Here is a 12,255-nt window from a genome sequence, read left to right as displayed (position 1 = left end):
TGGGGTCTCTCCTTTACCGAGTCTACCTGGTCCTGTTCATTGCCGCACAGATTAAATACATTTGGCATAAACAGCATTTTAACACCATTATTAGAGCAGAACAGAAGGAAGCAAAGTGTGGAAGGCCATCTGTGTTGGGTGTTTGCTTCACCAGGTTTCAGAGACTTCCCAGTGAAGATTGGCTTCAAGAATGCACTTTGGAAGTCCTTTGTGACTGAATGAATGCTCAGCATCTGCTGGAGTCCTGGGTTTAATTAGCTCGCAGGATCCATCTTCCAGGAGAAAGCAGCCACCCTACAGCCATGTGCTCACCTCATCCCCATAGTGTCCTGCCTCCCACTAGTCATTTAATTGACTTTCAAATACTTGACTGGCCTTACCACTGAAGATTATTTCAACAATTAAAAGGGGAACTGCAATGCTACTTTTCTATTTCGAAGTTAGAAAGTATCTGCATTGATGAGGGCATTTTAAACCACAATAAAAGTAAAATGTACACAGTGCCCTCTAGTGCTTGGGGACCTATAGGACTTGTGGCTCTGGAGGGTCACCATAAAACTGTGAGCACAAAGGTATAAACTGTAAAGTTTCCAGTTATTCGCAGTGCTATATTGATGTCATTGTCTGCAATTCAGAATGAGGCAACAGAACTTCCGGTGACATTAAGCGGCAATTTTACACTGAAGACAAGCAGGCTTGTGAATATTCTCTTCTACGACTTTAAGACGGTTTTTGCCGATAAATGGAACTTACTTGTTCATTCATTCAACATGGTGACTAACAGTACTTTCACAAGTTCACCATTTTGTGAAATGCCTGAAATTTTTCTATTCCGTCAATGAATTTATTTCCTTACCGAGATTTAATAACCCTTTTGAGAGTTCACCTTTAAGTACACACTCTGATTTGCAATGGTCTGGAAACGCATCCGTCTCCTCCCCCCTTGTCAGAAGTGGCCAGAGCCGCACCTGGAAGCGGAGGATGATGGTCCAGATGAGGCCCAGGGTGAGGCGGTGGTTGCCGTCGACGATGTCGTGGGAGCCCACGTTCTCCAGGTGCACCCTCTGCTCCTTGAGGAACTGCAGGGCCTTGTCCACGTTCTCCAGGCAGTGGATCCGCATGCGTCCTCGCGTGGGCCGGGGCTGAGGGACAGAGAGCGTGACAGAGGGGCAGAGCGCTGGGCTGAAACAGCATTGCCAACAGAGGAGTTCGAGAAACCGCTTATTCGTTGGAGTATAAAAACAGCCACACAGGGCCTACGGTATTTAAAGATCAGCTCAATTTACATTATTCCTCTTTGAATTTATTGAAAGAAGTCACCTTAAGCATTGTCTTCAAGCGTAAAGCTCTTTTTTAAGCGGGCAAAAAGATCTACCAGTCTAAAGTCTACCAGTCCTGGGCTATGGAGGTTAAGAAGTTGGAACAAACCAGGGGCTCTCCTGATAGCACCTCCAGGAGTCTGGTGAGCATGTAGCCGTCCCGCAGGTCATTGTAGAGGTCGGCAATTCGGCAGGACACCCGCGCCAAGTGAGAGTTCACCCATTTGGTGAAAGTCTTTTTCTGGACTGCGTCACGCTCATCTTAACACACAAAAAAAAGACAGAAGGGAAGGAGGTGAAGACTTTGACCAACCATTTTTGGTCAGGCAAACCACAGTGCAACCTCCTGACCTACCAGCACCTACTGGCTCCAGTCTTCACAATAACCTCTTTTTTTTATTTTTTCTGAACTATATTTCACTGCTCCAGTGTTATGGAATGACCTTCCTCACGCTCTAAGAGAGGCACATTCTTTGACAAATCCTAACTTAAAACTGCAAAAGAACAGGTAAAGGTTTATTCCATGCTGAAAGGAAAAGAAGAGGCAAATGTTGTTACGGCCCAGGCGTCCTGATCAAGACGTAGGCGGAGACTACGATTATCACCTAACCCACCTCTTCGCTCTTCTGCCGACACATCCTCTCCTCCCAATGTACCTCATCACTACTTACCTGTTCTTCCACGCTCAGTATTGTGTTTGCCTTTCCAGCTCCACATATCCCTGGCCTTTCATCCGGAGTGTCTCCTCAGTTTCGTGTTTTGGACTTGGCTTCTCGGATTACGGTTTTGCTTGGCTTTAGGACTCTGTCTCGGTTAAAGGACTTCTGGTTTCCAGCTTTGCCTACATCTCTGGATAACGAATCTACTAAGTAAGTAACTCTCTGGTTACCTCCCCACCTCCTGAGCCCACATAGAATCCTACCCTTCCTCGGTTTAGAAGACTCCCCGTAACAACCGTTTTGGCTGTGGAACCTTCTTCAGGTGTGGCAGCTGTGCTTCTTCACACCTGAAGAAGACTCCACAGCTGAATCGTTGTGCCTCTTTTCTTTTCCTTTCAGCAAAACCTTTACCCGTTCCTATGCAGCCTAAATATGCTGACACAGCTCCCTACTCAAACTCAGAACTTTCCTTTTTTGCCAAGATTTATGTCTGTTTTCTCTACATCGGTATAAACCTGTGTGCTCTTGTTTATTTTTGCTTTTTATTGTACTTTTTTTGTATTTTTCTCTATCACTATTTCTGCAGAACATGTATACCATCCTTAGGTTTAGAAAGGCACTTTCTACATAAATCTTGTTTCTAATCCTGATCCTGATCCTGATGTCACATCAGGCGCGGTTCCAGCCTCTTCCTGTGGAAGTCAGTGGACACGCCCACCTGCCAGTGCTTTGATCCGCGAGCACTCGAACAGCTTGGCGGTGGTGCTCTCCGCGTCCCATGCCTGCTCCGTGCTGGGGGCGGGCCGGTTGTTGTTGTTGAGCTCCGCGTTATCCAGGTCTGTGGAGGCACTGGCCATGACGCCTGTTCCCACTCGCCCTGTGCAGGGAGGCAGAGAGACGCTCTTAGTCCCTGAAACCACATCGTCCAAACCGATCAGTTGCTGCTTTCCCCCAAAACACGCGACTGGCCGAAAATCATTAACCCTACACAACAAGATCAAGTTTTAACACAGGGGTCAACAGGCTTGCTCCTGGAGAGCCCCAATCCTTCTAGGTCACCCCTAAGTCACCTCTTACTTAAATAATAATAATAATAATAATAATAATAATTGCTTACACTTATATAGCACTTTTCTGGATACTCCACTCAAAGTCTAAAGCAAAGTGCTTTACCTCCACCACCACCAATGTGCAAAATCCACCCGGAAGATGCAACAGCAGCCTTAAAGTTTAGGACCACTTGTTTAAGCGACTGAGCAGTTCAGCACGTTGTGTATCAATGGGAGGAACGTTGGTGTTGGAGGGCTGAAGTCTTGTCTCGCATTTTGTCCCAGATGATCTCTAAATGACTTCATTGAATGCATCGCCTGTTTCAATGATTATAGTTAAAATGTTCCAGGCTTTTAGAAATGGATTGGTTGAACGCTGCTCTATTAAACCTGCTGGAATGGGGTTCTCTAGGATCGGGGCTGGAAACCCCTGTTCTACTGAAAGCAAATCCCACAGTCAAATCCACCTCGTATTACAAAACTATTGGTCTAAAATCCACAACATGAGAAAAATACAGTTTCATGTTATATAAATGTTTCCAATTTTTGTTCTTAGGAAGGTTACAAGATTCTCTCATCAAAGCTGTGTTTTTAAACCAGTGCTATGATCAAAAGGAAGATCACAAAGATCATATGTTCAGGATCAAATACTCACATTTCCATCTGTGAATCATGTCGATCGTTTCAGCGATCGAATATACTGTAAAAGTTCTTACCTCAGAGCTACACTTAATGCACTGTCCTGCACACACACGGCGTATTGGTTCAAAAAAGATTAACGATTTTTTTCTCCACAGCCTTTCGCTGTCTTTAAAAATAGATGAGCAGAGAAATCAAACGCCAGGGCTCAGCAAAAAGGCTGAGTTGGTGAAACAGCGATACGCGTTTCACCACACGGCAGACCATCCTTACAGCGGAAAGAAGGTGTGAAAATGCCAAAACAACCCCACAGGTACCAAGACACCAACAACTTGGTGAAACGCTCCTGGTTTCGAGAAACGCCCTGGGATTTTTAATGACCACAGAGAGTCAACACCTCGGTCTTACATCTCATCTGAAGGACGGCGCCTTTTTACACTATAGTGTCCCCATCCCTGTGGGGCCATTAGGACCCACACAGACCACAGAGTGAGCGCCCCCTGCTGGCCCCACTGACACCTCTTCCAGCAGCAACCTTAGTTTTTCCCAGGAGTCTCCCATCCAGGTACTGACCAGGCTCACACCTGCTGCGTTTAGTTGGCTGCCAGCTGTGAGTGGCAGGGCAATATCGGTTTTAGATTTAAGTTGGCATTTATATATTTTCACACACTGTATGCATTTATTTGTGCACTTTTACAAATAAGCAAAATCTTGAAAGACACTGCAAAGATTCCATTGGGCCTAAAAAGCACAGTATTGTAGCAGCAAATCCACCCTCTTTGCACAAAGGAGTGTGGATGTCTGCCTGCCCTCTCATGTTGTTAAATGTGATGCCCTGGGAATCTTCTGGAAATGCCTGGATGAGATCCTCACGGATCAATACACTTCTAACGACCAAACAAGCCAGATGCGTTGAATCATCACACTGTAGAAACCTTTCGTCCTTCCTCAAAATAAATTATCATAGTGAGGTGAACTATTCTCATTGCTATTGTGATGAATAATATAGGTGGGTTTTTTTTATTTAAGTTCCCAAATCACCTCTTTTTACTTTTTCCCAGTTATGTTCCCTGTCTTAATACCCAGCACTTCATCTGCAGTAAATACTGCAGAATTCAGCTTTCGGCTATGACCTTCATCACAAACCACAAACACCCCCACCCCCCACCACATATACACACAGACCCCACACACACACACAGCCTCCTCTCCATATCTTCTCGCACAGATTTTTTGAAGGTTGGGGGTGAGGGGCAATTCTGCTGTTACTTTTTTTTCTCTCCTCTAAAAAAAAAATAGACCATTTGTGAAGTACTGAAGGAGCGCGGTGAGCCGTGAAGCTGAAGTTTCACAGTTCAGTGGCTGGGCTGCGTTTTTTTCTTTTCTTTTTGCCTTCGTCCGCCCAGAAGCTGCTGCCGGCGGAGGCTGATGGACCCAGGGGCGTCAGTAAGGGCGCGGCGAGGACGCGAACGAGCGCCGCTCTGAAGCGTTTTTACCGGTAGCCCCGCTCCCGAAGAAACGCTACGGACCGCGGTACCTGCGAGGGGAAACGGGATACGGATCCGACCCGCACCCAGGCTTGTCTCGTACCCTTGAAAATGGGGACCAGCAGACACCCTGCGTTTTTTTTTACTGCACATCACTAAGAGCAGCGGCCGTGAAAATGCCTCAGGACGCCACTGTCGGCAAAGACCGAAATCTCTTTTAGGAAGAGCTTTGAAGTCACGGCTGCTCTGAGAGAATTTAAAAATGCACCGCTTCACTGTGAAAATAAGAGCAAAACAAACTGTTTTGTAGTTAGGCCTGAATCAAGATTCCTTTTTACTGGATTCATGTCTGAAATGTCTTCACATATTCGTACAGACACAGTGTACTATTTACACGTTTGGTAAATGTCCCATTAATGCTGTCAGTCTTTTTGATATCAAATTAGAATGTTGCATGCAGAGAAGCTTGTTTCCCCCATTACGTGTACCACATTTGTTTCTAAATACAATAGAGGTCCTGGGAGAGACTGCACATGTACAGTGAGAGAAAGTGCTCTGCGCCTGCAGTGCTGTTCTGACCCTGTGCATTTGAGACAGCTGTGAACAGCCTGGGTGGCTGTACAGTAACAGATGAGAGATCGAGTCCTGCACACAAGATGGAAATTACTTTTTTTTCCTCCTATTATATAGGTATTTACAGCACTTATAATGAAATATGAAATAATATATTACACATCTTTAGCTGCAGACATTATTAGGCACTCTGTATCTTCAAAAAATGTTAAAGTTAGCAAAAGTAGAGTGGCTTAGCTACTCACCATCCTGAAACTAACCTGAAAATGGTATCACTGTCAGATCAAGTGAATCTCGAGAAGGAAAAATGTTACATTGTCTGCTTTTGAAGAAAAATACTTTGTAAGGTGTCCTATCAGCTCCTTTGATCTGTATTTTTACACAGTCTGTATTTGCAAAGGCTAGTAAAGTATATGCTGCTCTATTTTTAGTTTCAAAACACAGCTCCTTACGAGATTAGTTTTGCTAGCAGCCTGTAAGCAGTAAATCAGGGTCAATGTGAAAATGATTGTTTAAAGAGCAGAAGGAATCAAAGTTCTGACTTCACACTCAGCATCTTTCCTGCATGTAGTTTGTATCATTGGCTCTACTCTCTCCCACCCCAGAACTGAAACCTGTCCACACAGACACTATATGGTAGACAGACATATACTGTATAGTAGACTTTGATTATTGGTCTTTGGCTGCGTTTACTCTTTTCGCTAGGGAACCTTCATAAATCACTGTCTCTTAAGCACAGCCTTGGAGCGCCTCTTAAATTGGTTTTACTTTGTCCTTTTGCATCTCTGTGTTACACAGGAATACACATACACAATAAGACAGCCAGTCTGCATTGGACAAATACGGTAAGAGTTAGCCCTCACACACTGGAGCCCTGTTAGAACAGAGTGCGTTTGTGTCTTCTGTGCGTGCTATATAAATCATAGCGGAGATGGGGCTGTACTCTTGAATGGTTGTGTCGTAATAGTCATGCTGTAATTCTGCTGCAGTCTTAATTTAGTAAATAGAGTAATTTAGTGATAGGAAACAATACCCCAATAAACTCAGTCATTATATCCTGCTGCACACCAGAATGTTTCTGCAGCCTGCGAAAGAGCACATGCTGCTCTGCTTTTTTGACCTTAGCCATTTTATCAAAATATACTGTACTGAATTGCGTTGATTGTACCAAGAGACTTGGAAGAATCGGCTTTGTCTACAGTTAGGAGCTGTTAGGACCAGTGCTACTTTGGGGATGTGTGTCTTTCTCCTTGTGTTGCCACTGACAATCTCTTTAACCTGTTTCAGCATTACGCTTCAATGTCTGCACAGTGCTCTAGTTCACTGGCACGATAAATCAATCCCACTTCAGTAGTGTCATATTTTAATATCTTTACGCACTCGGAGGCAGAAACACATCCATTTGCAAGCAGGTATTTCCGAAATTTTACACCATGGGAAAATCTTGCAAGTCTGCACCGTTGCCGAGGTGGCAATATCATAGCGACCAGAGGCCATCACACATGTACTTGGGGGACAGCAAATGGTATTTGTCACCGGGATGTAAAGGCACAGCCTGGCTCTTTCTGTTTATGGGCGGCTGCACAGAGTTAATCATATTCCCACCTCCAGCAGACAGACCATGACCTGCTGAAACCTTTCCCCTTGTTCTCAGTGCATGTCCCACAGTCTTCCAGGAAGCCAACGGGATTATTGAGAGATATTACAATCCATCCAAGTCACGAGGAAGATCGCGGAAGGTGACTCTTGGATCAAGATACTTCAGATCAGCCTTTGCAGCAGGGGGGGTGTTGCTTTTACTCAGCATTCATTATTTAGAGCAGTCCTCCTTAATCAACTTGTTGGGAGCGATCGCTGCATGCTGCAGGCTTCGCTGGCATGGAGATGATCTAGCTCTTGGAAATTCAGATTGGTTGCTCTGACTGGCTAATGTCCATTTCTGCCGCTGACAAGAAGAACCAGAACTTGTTCTGTAAACTGCTGTCATGGTCTGTGCCAATTACACGGGTCTTAACGGGACCTTTGAACAGACAGTCCTTCGCAAAGCATCGCTGGAGATCTAGACAATGTTTTCATTGACAATAATGGTGCTGGGCGGGTGCCACTTCTTATCAGAGATTCTTATAGCTGTGCTTGGTGCTTCAGGTAGGCTGGTAAATACTTCCAGATGTGAAAACAGAAACCAAACCTCGAGGAAAAAAAAAGGACTGGAAAACCTTTTGCAATAGAAAATGCAGCCAGATTGTCAAATTAGAATTTGTTATTTTAGCAGCCTCAGTAGAATTTCTCGGGAAGGTAAATATGAATAAACCATCTATTGCAAGACCCACTTTATCCTGAGAGGGTTACTATGACCCAGAGGACCATGGGACACACAGTGGGACAACACCCTGGCCGTGATGCCAGTCCATGACATGACACACCCACTGTCACGATTGTGATCCCTCCTCTTAAGGGCCCTCCAGCTCTTTCACATTTTACTTGATCATGTGCACCTGCCCCCAGTCCTGCCCCTCCTTAATTAAGCCGGGCGCTCTCCCTACTCCCAGCTCAGCATTGGAAGACGGGCGCCCGGAGGCCCAGCTACCATCAGGTCTGCCTACGCCCACGGCTTGAGGGCAGAGGCCTCCTATTGGTGTCTTGACCCAGCTGAGTCCGGGGCTCGTCTGGATTTCCCAGTTTTGGACTCTTGACTTCGCCCCAGATTTCCCCTTTGGACTCCATTGGACTTGTTTGCCTTGGTCACCCCCCCCGAGCACCAGTTCACCATCGACACGCCCCCCTGTTTGTCTGCCAGGCCTGTTCCTAGTCTTCTTTCCCTGTGTTTGTCGCACTCCCTTCCGGATTCTGCCTTCTGCAGAGGGTCCTGATAAAGTGTCCGTGACACCCACACCGGGGCTGGGAGGTAGTTCATGTGAAAAGCATGTCTGTGGACTGTCAGAGGAAACTAGAGCACCCAGAGAAATCCCACCTAAGCACACAAGAGAACATGCATACTCGAGTCTAAACAGAAGGGTACTGGAATTGAACACAAGAATCAAAGGTCTGTGAAACATCCACATCACTATGCTGCTCAACATGCATGTATTCATCAATGTCGTAGATGTCAACATATATCGTATATTGACCTGCCTGAGTTCAACATGTTGGTGGTAAAATATATAATCACATTGTTGCTTCTTGCTTTTAACACATATTAGTGCTGTTTGAGCACTGTGTCTCATTTAACCCATTTTTAGGGTGTCTGTGTCCAATGGCCACATCATCTTCTGAACTTTTTACAGACCTGCATGTGTGAAACCTTTTCCTTTCCAGTATCTTCTTTTTCTAAAGCAACCTTCATGCATCCCTGCATTCAAGCCAGGATTTGAATGGCTGGATTACTAAAAGCAGTTGAGTAAAACTGCTGCTCATACTGTTAACGTTTTAAAGCCTTAAGGCTGTTGCAAGTGGTGTGAATGTTTAGTCTTATGGGAGATGAGTCTTGTTGGAAGCACCTTTTATTTTACCAAAGAGCTCGTCCCACATCCCAAACAAAGATGCCTATTGAGTTAGATACATCTCAAATGGAAAGAGAAATAATATGACACAGGGACAAGAAAGTCTTCATGCCAAAACACATCTTTCATTTTATTTTCAAGGCACTTGATTCTGACGTACATGTGCCTAATGGCTGCACTCTACTACCCTGTGTGTGGCATTGTGGGAACCTCTGTGGCATCATTAGTCCATGGTGCTGGGTAAAATGAAACTCTAGTTTAAGGCAGGAGCCCGTTCCCATTAATAGACCAAATCTGGCCTTTCAGCAGAAGCATTATGTCCTGTTCTCTGCTGTAGGATATTAGTCAGTGTAGCACTATGAGTACAAACACCAGAATAGACCTGAGGAAGAACAGATGTCACAGCACATTAATATAAAGCTCTTCAACTCTCCTCGCTCCGACTTTAAAAAGAGCTCAGGATATGGTTTTTTTTATTTGACAGATCGCTCTATACGCCCATCTGACTATAATGGGATATGCGAATGTTAATTAGCTCTGACCGCTTCACAGCCTTCGACAGAAGCACCTAAAGAGACGTCTAATATTGCTTCATGTGTTTTTAATGAAACCAAGCAGCCACAGACAGCTCACTTGCGTGGTATATACCTTAGCATTGTCTCATGCTTTGAATACACATGCAAACACCACCCTCCGGAGTCCAGAGAGCTAGGAAAATGTTACAAGAGCTGCAAATAATGATTCTGCAACTGGTATGACTGACACTACTGCTGCCAGCGTGACTATTATTGCATCCCTAGTCATTACTGCCCCTTAGAAAATAAGACCAGTTACAAATGAGAGGAGGCCATAGCTCTTGTTTGCTGGATCCTAATTAATTTCACCCAGCCACTGCTTGAACAAGTCTTCCACAGAGTGCCTCAGTAGCTAGTCCTAATCTTCCACAGTCCCGTTTGCAAAGAAGTCCTGTACCTCCTAGATTTTACTTGGGACATCTGCCTCATATCCGTCCTTTGGGTTTACTTTGGAAATGCCCTTTGAGCTACTGATCCGGGACCCCTCTTCTTCTCCTCAATTCAAGACCACAGGGAGCCTACAAGACAGTTTCTTGTAGGACATGCACTGCTGCTACTGAGCACATTTTCCAGATATTGTTGCGTGTTGTTATGGTCGTTGCTAAACTGTCTGCAGTTAAGCAAACGCTAAACAACACTCACTCTTATGTTTGACGCTCATAGAGCATCACTGTCAATCAGTGCAAGGCTGGACACTGCTAGGCTGAATATAACTCAATGTTCTGAGCGCAAAATTCCAGCATTTTGAGGAGTTTATGTAATAATGGATTTTTTTTTCCTGTTTGTAAAGGCTTAAGAAATGTGAAAATAAAACATTTGGAGTAGACCTGCAGGCTTTATCTCCCATCTCTTTTAATGTGGAGTTAGTACATCAGGATACGACATGGCCTGCTAAAAACAGCAGTTAAGGTTCTTATAAATGGCTGACATGGGATCCTGTTATTCACTGGGATAAAAACAGGGAATGTTAGGATTTTTATGCTTTAAAAGTAAGTGATATGCATGTTTGCCCTTGAAGGCGTTGAGACACCCCAACTTTCCTTGTTTTCTCAGTTGTAACCCTTAGACTAGCAGAGGAGTCATTAGCTGTGTGCCCAGATCCTCCAGAGACCAGATCGGCTCTAATGAGATAATGACAGTAGCTGGTGGGCGAGATATACACTCAAGCACCGTCCCTCAGTTTGCATAGCAAACGTGTCCTCTCCAGAGCAGAAAACTTGAACTCAGCTATTCTTTGGAATCCAATATCGAGCCGTCAGTGGGATCTTTTAGTTTCATGTCTGTTACACTTCCGTTTACCGGTATTTTATTATCAGAATCATACCAAGTATGCTAAAAAGATTAAATATCAATGGTAAAATGATGTTTTTTTGTTAGTTTACGGGAGGCTTTGCTAAATGAGCATTCTTAGTTCATAAAAACAAGGCTGTTCTTCTAACTTCTGGGTTCAAAATGAAATTGTCCCCGTTTAACCCGCAGTGTGCTGTTGTTTTAAAAAGTAGGCAACTACAGATAACGGAACCTCCTCATAATTCAGTACTAGAACCAGTGAGTAAAACGGGAAGCCGAAGAAAAATGATGAATTCTGATCAAAACACGTGCTGCTCATAACCTGTGTAAATAAGAGTTCTATTAAAGTACTCTACACTGCGCTAGTTTCCCAGCCCCCTGTCTCTTCAGGACTACGGACCGCGCAGGATGTCGGACGATGCCATCGTTAATGCTGACGGTCTCGGCCGAATCGGCGGTATTCAGGCGGATTAGGCATCGAGGCACAGGGCACTTTCACGGGTTCCCCGGGTTTCACATTTATGCGTGATCAGCCTGTCGGGTTTGTGGGAAACATCAGATGTGGTCTTTGGAAAGGGAATTTAATAGGCGATTTCTGAACCGATTTCTGGCGGTTAGAGACACGCGTCCTTAAAATGGGGAAAACGCCTAGTGTGTCAGTATCCGAGTCAGAGTGTGGGGTGTGTGTGTCAGTACCCTTAGGTATATAAACACAAATTCTCGCCTGTGGTGGGCCCAAATAAACCGGAGCATAGATTGCACACATAGCTCCCTTCCCTAGATGCAAACATAAATCAGCGACGACCTCTTCCTCATCGGCAATGAGGAATTGAAAAAAACAACTAGTGCACACGCCTTTCTGAATGTTTACAAGTGCGCACCCACAGCACGGGGCCGGCTCGTGTCATTGCCATTGTCTTGACTTTCACCTTAGCGCGGCGGGAGCACCGGAAACGCGGATTCCAGGGCGAACCCCAGTTCCCTTGATGGAAGTTTAATGAGTCACCCTACCGGCTCCCTCCACCCTCCCCAGCCGGCCTCCGGCTCAGCCCCTACGTCCAATGATTATTGTAACCCGCATTACTACAGGAGCAATGATACCGTGCGCTGCTATACAAAATAGCATGAGCCGCAGTTCTGCTGCTAAATGAAACCACTTGCTTG

At 45.0% G+C, this 12,255-nt stretch overlaps 1 protein-coding gene across 2 annotated transcripts in view; it reads right to left on the bottom strand.

Moving 5' to 3' along the window:
• Positions 1–12,255, bottom strand: part of LOC102693479 (spectrin beta chain, non-erythrocytic 4) — a 66,155-nt gene that overhangs the window by 52,123 nt on the left and 1,777 nt on the right. For both annotated transcript variants that reach the window (XM_015341048.2, XM_015341049.2), the window contains exons 2-4: positions 2,697–2,855; positions 1,429–1,580; positions 969–1,142 (exon numbers count right to left, since the gene is read on the bottom strand). In XM_015341048.2, coding sequence (XP_015196534.2) covers positions 969–1,142; positions 1,429–1,580; positions 2,697–2,835 — 465 coding nt within the window. In that variant the 5' untranslated portion in view covers positions 2,836–2,855. The remainder of the gene's footprint in view (positions 1–968; positions 1,143–1,428; positions 1,581–2,696; positions 2,856–12,255) is intronic.

The sequence above is a fragment of the Lepisosteus oculatus genome, chromosome 3 (genome assembly GCF_040954835.1).
Source record: "Lepisosteus oculatus isolate fLepOcu1 chromosome 3, fLepOcu1.hap2, whole genome shotgun sequence".
Classification (NCBI taxonomy): Eukaryota; Metazoa; Chordata; class Actinopteri; order Semionotiformes; family Lepisosteidae; genus Lepisosteus; species Lepisosteus oculatus.
This window is presented reverse-complemented; position numbering and strand designations above follow the sequence as displayed.